Genomic DNA, 8749 nt, shown 5'->3' on the forward strand with positions numbered 1-8749 from the left:
GAAAGTGTAGCAGAGAGTAATGAACATAATTGCTGAAGTTTCTACTCTCCAAAGAGCAACAAACTTTATAACCTATATCTTCATTATACTCTGTCATATGTATGCACTCATACCCCTTCTTAATTTTTATTTTGAAGGCAATATAGTCATACTAACTGTAATTTTGGTAACTATGTCTTCTGCTTGGTGTATCTGATCATAGAATATATTCTGTTAACCTGGGTCTCCCCCAGCAATCATCTCAGGGATGCTTCTGTTTGGAGATAGGTTTTGTTATTACATTTTTAAAGATTTATTTCTTTTATATGTATGAGTGCTTTCCTTTTATGTGGTAAGTGTACCACATGCACTGCCTGGTGCCCAAAGAAGCCAGAGGCATTAGATTTCCTGGGATTGGGGTTACAGATGATTGTGAAGTGCTGTGTAGGTTTTGGGAAAAGAATGGGATCCTCTGTAAAAGCAGAAAGCAGTTCTTAACTGCTGAGCCATCTCTCTAGCCCCTGGAGAGTTTGTTTGTTTGTTAGTTTGTTGAGGTTTTTTTTGATGGTCACAATTGGAGAAGGAGGAGCTACTGGCATGTAGTTATTAAAGGCCAGTATCTTAAGGTTTTACTGCTGTGAACAGACATCAAGGCAACTCATAAGGACAATATTTAGTTGGGGCTGGCTTACAGGTTCAGAGGTTCAGTCCATTATCATCATCACAGTGGGAGCAATGCAGGCAGAGCTGAGCGTTCTGCATCTTCACATCTGAAGGCTGCTAGTGGAAGACTGGCTTCTAGGAATCTAGAACAAGGGTCTTAAAGCCCAAGCCCACAGTCACACACCTACTCTAACATGATCAGATCTCCAAATAGTGCCACCCCTGGACTTAGCATATACAAACCATATAGCCAGGAATGGCTCAAAATGCCAGAAGTGTGGGCTGGAAAGCCATGCGTTGTACAATGATTTTTAATCACAGAAGAATATCCCTTACAGACTGAGTTCTGTCTGTACTGTGTTCTGTCATGTGAACATGCCATGGTTTATGTAACCAGCCCGTGTTGTATGGCATGGTGAGAATTTCTTCTGTACTCCCCTAAGTACTCAGGATAAAAGTGCTGAAGAGTCACAGGTGAAAGTATTCTTGGATTGTGAGGACTTTGACAAAAGTCGCCCCCTGCCTGCAGCCCAGCCAGCGACATCATTTGATATTGGCAATACCCTTAGTTTTCTACTAGAATAGAGAAAGAAAAGAATCCTGGCAGCCCAGGACTCAGTCACAAATGAAGAGGAACATCTACATTACTGCATTGCTGTGCTGTCTGAAAATTGTTCCAGCACCCTGCCACTCTGAGAAGGGATGCAGGGCTTCCTGGAACAAGGGATTATGACCTGGATTTTGGGAAACAAATAAGCATTTCTGTGAACAGAAAAAGAAACTCTAGAAGATAGATTCTTCAAGGCCAGATTGTTCTGGTACTTCAGTGAAAAATCATATTTTTCTATATAACACATAGAGAAAATCCAAAAGGCTGGGCCATCCAGGATGTTGAATTGCTAATCTGTAGGCAATGGAGACCCTCTAGGTCTTAGAAGAGTTAGTATGACTGTGATGTATCAGACAGATCTAAGAGCTGACGGTCCCACCTGAAGCTGTGGCAGTAGAATAGGGAAGTGTCGTGGACAAGTATGAGAAATAGGAAGGAAGAGATATGTTTTGAAAGCTGTTTTGAAAGCAGGAGGGAGAAATTAAGTCACTAGATAGACGACTGGGTACATGTTAGAGTGAACAGTGTTTGTCCACTTTAAAGTTTTTCAATAGATGCATTTTTTTTCCCAGTGACTTTTTAGTCCAGTTAATCCCACTGGCTGAGAAAAAGACCACCACTATAATCTTAAGCCAAGCTTGAAGCAAGCTTTATTTTAATATTGGAAGGATGGATCTCTGACCAGGTCCATCTCTGGGTACCCAGAAAATGGCCATAAGTCATGTTTTTGCAGGGGCTTATAAAGGCAAAAACCAACAATTTGCCACATTTCCCAGGTCCAATCTGGAGCAAGCATACATCCTGACATATTTCCTGCCTATGTACTTCCAGCTCACACGAGATCAGGCACATCCATTGCATCTGGGCCAAACAGCACAAATGGGAACTTATTCTTAACTGCAAACAAAACTCAGTCTGTAAGGGATATTCTTCTGTTTTGGTCTCACACCACATATACATTCTCAAGCAGCAAGTCCAGGTCCCTACCCCATCCTTTTCTCTCCTTTTCACTTTGTATTTTGTGGGTTGTCTAAATTTGTTTTTCAGGTAAACCTTTCGAGGATCCTAATTTTTTCCCTGGGTCAGGGTTTAGAGATGACCTCTTTGGTCCCCAGTGGCTTAGTGCTGCAATTGTGTCAAACAGAAATTCCCAAAAAAGACACTAGAGTGAATTGAGACATGGTATCATCCATTCTATCTTAATGTGGACTTGTTCCCACTCTGGTTAGAGCACTTTTCTCATCCAGAACAGCAGTTTCCTCATAGTAACCTTAGATGGTCTGTGTTGCCTTTTCATTCCATCCATTGAATACCAGAATGTAGGCAAGGAACCAGTATGTGACTGAGTACAAAAGGCAGGAAAAGTGGAGAGAGCTCAAGGTCTCTTCGTTGTCAAAGTAGATGCTCATTGAAATGGTTAGCCTTCTTTAAAAAGCATCCCGGTAAAGGACGGTTAGGAACTTTTAATTCATTGCAGCTTATGGCCAGTTTACTCTGACTTTATATCTTAGCAGTTTTATTTTAGTGAAAGGTTCATTGGAAATAGAGCCATAAAAGGCCATCTGTGGCTTTTGAGTCACCATGGTAGAAAGACATTTGGATAAAAGCAATTAACAATGATTTAGTGAGACAAGGTGCAGGTTGAGTGTCCCTTATCCAAAATGCTGAGAACCAGAAGTCCTTCCAGTTTCAGAGTTAGAGAGCTTCCCTAGTGTTTGCATAGACTTCAGCAACTGCGTCTCCAATCTGAAGGCCTAAGTGCTGCAGAATCCAGTAGAACATGATTGGTGTCATATGGGCACTCAAAGTTTGTGATGTTTGAACGTTGAAAGTTGCAGCTTTCAGGTGTTAGTGCTTACCTCTGCATTTGGGGAGGCAGTTCTAAGCATGGGTTAGACTTGCTGTGTAGACTAAGTGGGAACTCTGGGAAAATGACCTGATTGACTCAATTAGTTGGAAAGTTTCCTTACCAAGTCCAGTGAATACCCTGGGAAACCTATGAGGCAGGGCCTGTGTGCACAGCTGGACTAGTTCTCTGACTGCTGACTGGTGCTCTTGCTTGGTCTGCAGCTGCACCTGGCCTGTCAGTTCTTGGGAGTCTCAGCCAGCCAACACAGCCACATTAAGGCTGCAGCACTAGCTACAGTCTATCTCACACTTAATTTCTTCATTTCTCACCCCAGAATCTCGGAGCTTCTCCCACACCAGGCGTAGGCTGACATGTGAGCAGGGCCTGCTGCTCTTCAGAGCGGAGTGGGCTGTGTAAGAGTCCCGTGACCCACCTGGTGCTGCCCAGGTGGCAGTGGGTCAGGTGGCAGCACCTTGATTTTCTAGCTTTTAGCCAGCAGTTCACTTAGTAGTTCACTAAATTGTGTGCTCTTTCTTTAGTTTCTGTGTTTCTGGTTCCATGATTTAGTGCTCCTGTTTTTTGGCCACAAGTGATACAAGAGCCAGAGCGCACATCATCCCTGCCTTCATGGAGTCTGAAGGGGAAAATAGACAGTGAAATAGTTCCCTCGGGGACTACATGCTTGCAACCTGAAGTAAGGGCTGTGATGAAAAGGCAAAGGCCACCATTTCTACAGCCACAGAGTAAAGGCGAAAAGACCAGTATGGCTGGTCATAGAATTTTCTGATGGACTTGAAGCTTGAGCTAAGAGCAGAAGAGTGGGGCTCCTAGGAGCATCGTGACAGGAAGATTGAGTAGCCAGCGTCTGTTGTGGAGATGGAAGGTTGGAGCCAGGGCTGCTCATAGGCTGTAGGTGAAGGGTGGGAGGAGGGGCTTCCGAGAGGAATGCCAAGGTTCTCACTCACACAACCAAGTGAACAAGTGCCATTCATACTAGGCTGGGCACGGAGACTACAGATCTCCCTGATTTAGAACTGCAGGGATAAGAAGTCACACAAGCTTCTTAACCATATTGCCCATGGTCTGAAATTTGTGGTGCAGATTTAAGCAGGGATTAAAATACCTGACTCTGGAAATTTCCTGAGACACAGGCGGTTATTAATGCCAGTGTAGCAAGCAGCCTCTGAGATTCCATGGAGGCCTCTTGCTAATGAGTTCAAGAAAACAAAACAAAACCATAAAACAGTCAAATCACTGTCCTCTTCATAGCAAGGCTAATCCTTCCATTGCCCTTACAGCCAGTCCTTAGTGAATTTGCACTCATGTGTGTGTCTTAAATGTTGACTGAGAACCTGTCCAGTCTTCATAAGCTGTCCTTTGGGAAAGGGGTCTTACTGAGCTTGAAATGTGACAATAGTGGGTTTGAAATGACAGACCTTGAAAACTCTTTTCTTTTCCTAGATTTGATGTTGAATTTGTTCTCTCGGCACCTTCTCCAGAATGGAATGGCAAACAGGGCCATGTGTCACGAGTTCTTCTCTCTGAATTTTTGCAAAGAAGTGTAGAAAACTCTAAGGTCTTCCTTTGCATCTGTGGACCAACACCATTCACAGATGAGGGGATAAGGTGAGTTGCAGTGGGGGAGCAGGAATCCTGCAGTGGAAGCTCACAAAGAGCACTTAGCCAGCCTTTGGCTCTTCCTGCCATGCCCTCACACACTAAAATCTGTGGTTGCTATGAAAGTAGTGGAGCTGCTGGGGCAGAGGTTGGGGACTGGGTTGTGTTTAGCATTACATGCTGCAGTCAATGTCATCTGCCTGTGGCTGTCAAGAACAGCTGCAGATCAGTGCCGCAATATTATTTGGGATGTTGGGCTTTCTGTCTCATCTTCACTACATTCAATATAAATAATTATGAATAAGCCATTTTACTTTCAGTGTGGCTCTCTGCCTTTATTCTCTGCGGTTGTATAGGAGTTGGTAAATAAACTCAGTGATCCGAAGTCAGGCAGCAAGTCAAAGGAAGATGCTAGATTATACTACATAAGCAAGAAGACCCATGACCAGACTACACAATAAAGACCACCTTATATGATACCTTAAAATATTTGGTTAAATGTAGCATGTACTGGATTTCTTTATTAGAAACTCCTTAAGTTTGTTCTTTTGTATAAACCTAACATTTTCTAGATATTTTGAGTTTAATTTTATTGTAAAATTTATTTACAAAAACCCTGACTCCAAGTTTTAGAGAAGCAATTCCCTTTTATTGGAAATCAAGGCTAAGTGCTACACTGCTTTATACTGCGGGCTCACGTGGCTCAGGATGTCTTTAGGCTGCAGCGATACTGTTAGGCAGTGGAAACGGCAAACCTTCAGCATGGAAAGACTGTCTACCAAGGGATCTACACACCCATCCTAGCACAGCTTCATCCCTCCCCCGTGACTTTCATTTTCATTCATTGGTTCTGCACATCTCAGCCACTCAGTTGCAGACTGGAGCCACTCGATCTGCTCATTAAATAGTAGGTTGTCATGACTGTAGGATTTTCACATGCTATAAAGCAACTCGTTTCTCAATTTTGCCTCAAAACTAATCTTCTAATACTGAGTTGGCTTGGCTAGGAAGTGCAGCAGGGCTGTTAACCATTCCCCACAGCTCCTGAGATTACCTCCCCTGAACAAGCTGATGGAGCTGCCTGTCAAGGTGACTTTACCCAGAGCAGTATTTGCACTTCATAGCATCTCCCCTGTGGCTTTAGTTCAGACTTATTTCCTTGATTTCCTGTCATTACCATCTTAAAGGAATGTGTCTTTCTTTCTGTTTGACCTGCTAACCTCAGACCTTGAGCTCTGCCTGCCTTTGCCTCCTGAGTGCTGGTTGAGGCATCTTGCATCTTGCCCAGCTAATGCACCTTTCATATCAAAGGTGACAAGAGGCTCTTATGTTATCAGAGTTTTGTTCTGTAAAATAAAGGCCTTTGCCATCCTCATTACAAAGACCTCTGGAGTTAATCTCATCTCTGCTGGATGTTACACAAAAGTCAGTTCTCCATCTTTTCCACTTCCTCCTCAACTTGTGGATCAAGAATACTCTTAAAACATTGCCCAGGCACTGAACATTTGCACAGTTGCCATCATCACTTCTCGGGCAGCACAGCATAGCTATATAGCAGTTATGTTGTTTGATGTACTGTAACTAGTCTAGGGGTAATTTAAAGTGTCTTGGGATACATACATACATAGGACACATATACACTGCCATTTTATGAGGGTCATGAGGATCTGCAGACTTTGGTGTCCATGGATAGGCCTAGATCCAAGCTCTCTCAGTACTAGCTAGATACCTAGCTGTAGTCCAGGCATACCCTCCTTGTTTCATGAACACATTGTATAATAAAGGTTTAGAAGCCTATACTTTAAAAACAAATGACTGATTGTGATACTTTGATCCACTCACTACCTGTACCATGGATAAGTAGGCTCAGCTTCAGAGGCTCACACTGTCCTATGATGAGACAGATGAGACTGAACAATAACTTGGAGCACGATAGATAGTCAGGTACTGTCACCTAAGGGTGTGCTTTGAGAAGACCAGAACCATGTGTTATGAATGTAGATTCTGATGGTTCCAGAGCTTTTTTGATGTGCACACCTATAACCCTAGTATTCTAGAGGCAGAGGCAGAAAGATGGAGAGTTCCAGGACAGCCTGAGCTATATATACAAACAGAAGAAGAGCTAGGGATGTATAGCTCAGTGTTATAAGGTCTGCCTCTCATATATATGACCCTGGGTTCAGTCAAAGCAACACACACAGTCCAGGCACAAGAAGGAGAAGGGCAGAGAGAAGTAGGTGTGTTAAAGGTATTAAAGATGAGTAGACTGTGGTTACAGTGAAGCCTTGCCCTGGGGGAGACAGTATACATGCCTACAAAAGTAGGATAGGCCCCCAGAGTGAGAGGCTTACCTGCTGTGTCCCAACATTGTGCCATGTGAGCCCTTGCTGTGAATGTTTCTGCTCTGGACAGACACTGCTGACTGATCATCTTCAGCAGCCACTTCTATGGTCTCAGGCTCTGTTTGTATGATTTACTAAGTTAAAGTAAGTGTATTTCAGCAGTGTGTTTTCCTACACCTCACTTTGAATACTGGCGAATAAAATTGGGAAAAATAAAGCATTTATTCTGCCTTCTTTCTTTATGAGCTAGTTGCTGGATAGCCATATAACCACATAGCAGGCTTTCTTTAGGGAACCCTTCAATTGACTAGTGAAGAAAGAACGATGGGAGTAGAATCTTAGATTTCATAGGTCGCCAGTGGTTGCTAGCATCTAATAAGAGAGGCAGCCATGCATTATCATACAGTAGTAACACTCTGTATGAAGTAGACAGAGAATTAAATCTATATGTAATAAAGCCCTAGGCTCCATACATTTAATTTAGTGTGAGGAATCAAGGTCACAGGGCCATGCTATTGAAGAATGTAGGAGTGCAGCAGAGAGGACTGTGAAATAGTCCACAATAAAAATATTATGGTTTTTAGCAGATAAACTGCAGAACATGGTGGAGGTGGGAGCAGAAGGGAAAGAAGGATTTAGAGATCAAATGTATCTAAGAACGTGTCTGCCATTTACAAGGAGTGAATTATAATTGGATCTTAACTCATTTAAAATTAATGGCATTTGTGAAACTGTTAGAGAAAATTGAACGCTGACTAAATAGCTGATGGTGTTTAGCAGTTAAGTTTCTGCTGTGGTCATTGTATTCTTAACAAACATGACTAGAAAACAAGGAGGGTGTGTTGAGAAGATCTGACCACATGACAGTGTTTGTAAACATTTTCCTAAAGTCATGCACGCTTTGTTTTTCAGGTTGCTACATGATCTTGGCTTTTCAGATGATGAGATTCACGGTTTTACAGCATAAAAAAGCTGCCATTGTCTTTTATTCAACTATTTTATATTTGTGATTGCCTAGGATTTTTTAAAAGAATTTTTCTATGTACACAAGGTTAATCACAGAATCCAGGCTTTGGTTTCTGGAGTGAAGTCATTTGTCTTCAGTATAAGTAACTTCTTGGTTTAATTTTGTATCATGACTTATTTTACTGCTGATGCCTGACCTGGAACGACAGTCGGAGCAACAGGTGCATATGGGAGCCTTTGTTTGAACTGCAAGTTTCTTGACCACTGAAATTGTATCACTGTTCTATGGTAAACACTTGTATTTTATGACATGATAAACTAAGCAATCATTTTGGTCACTTTTTATGCTGCAAGATATCTTCTGAGCAATACAGATTAAATTTTACACTGCACTGTTACTCAGGAATTGATGGTGTATGTCTTTATTAGTCTTAAAACATGGAATGCTGTAACTGTTGGTCCAGTTTTATGGGTGTCCATGGCATTAATACAAGTAGAATAAATCTGTACTTCCATACTTTTTACTCCCTGTGGTGGACATATGGCTGAAGGTAACAAATAGAGTGGTTGTCTTAAAGGGAATTTTATTTATGGACTAATTATTTTTTGAGTCACTCGATAGCTTTGGTTGAACTGAAATTAGCTGTGTATACAGGCTGGCCTAAAATTCCTGCTTCTACTTTCGGGGGTTGGGATTACAGGTGTGTGCTAACATACCTGAGA

At 42.2% G+C, this 8749-nt stretch overlaps 1 protein-coding gene across 1 annotated transcript in view; it reads left to right on the plus strand.

Moving 5' to 3' along the window:
- The window catches only part of LOC116072081 (cytochrome b5 reductase 4), a 63528-nt gene extending 54985 nt beyond the window's left edge, over window positions 1–8543 (plus strand). The window contains exons 15-16 of the mRNA XM_031343319.1: window positions 4563–4727; window positions 7973–8543. Coding sequence (XP_031199179.1) covers window positions 4563–4727; window positions 7973–8027 — 220 coding nt within the window. The 3' untranslated portion in view covers window positions 8028–8543. The remainder of the gene's footprint in view (window positions 1–4562; window positions 4728–7972) is intronic.
- Window positions 8544–8749: the final 206 nt, after the last annotated feature.

This window comes from Mastomys coucha, unplaced genomic scaffold (genome assembly GCF_008632895.1).
Source record: "Mastomys coucha isolate ucsf_1 unplaced genomic scaffold, UCSF_Mcou_1 pScaffold23, whole genome shotgun sequence".
Taxonomy (NCBI): Eukaryota; Metazoa; Chordata; class Mammalia; order Rodentia; family Muridae; genus Mastomys; species Mastomys coucha.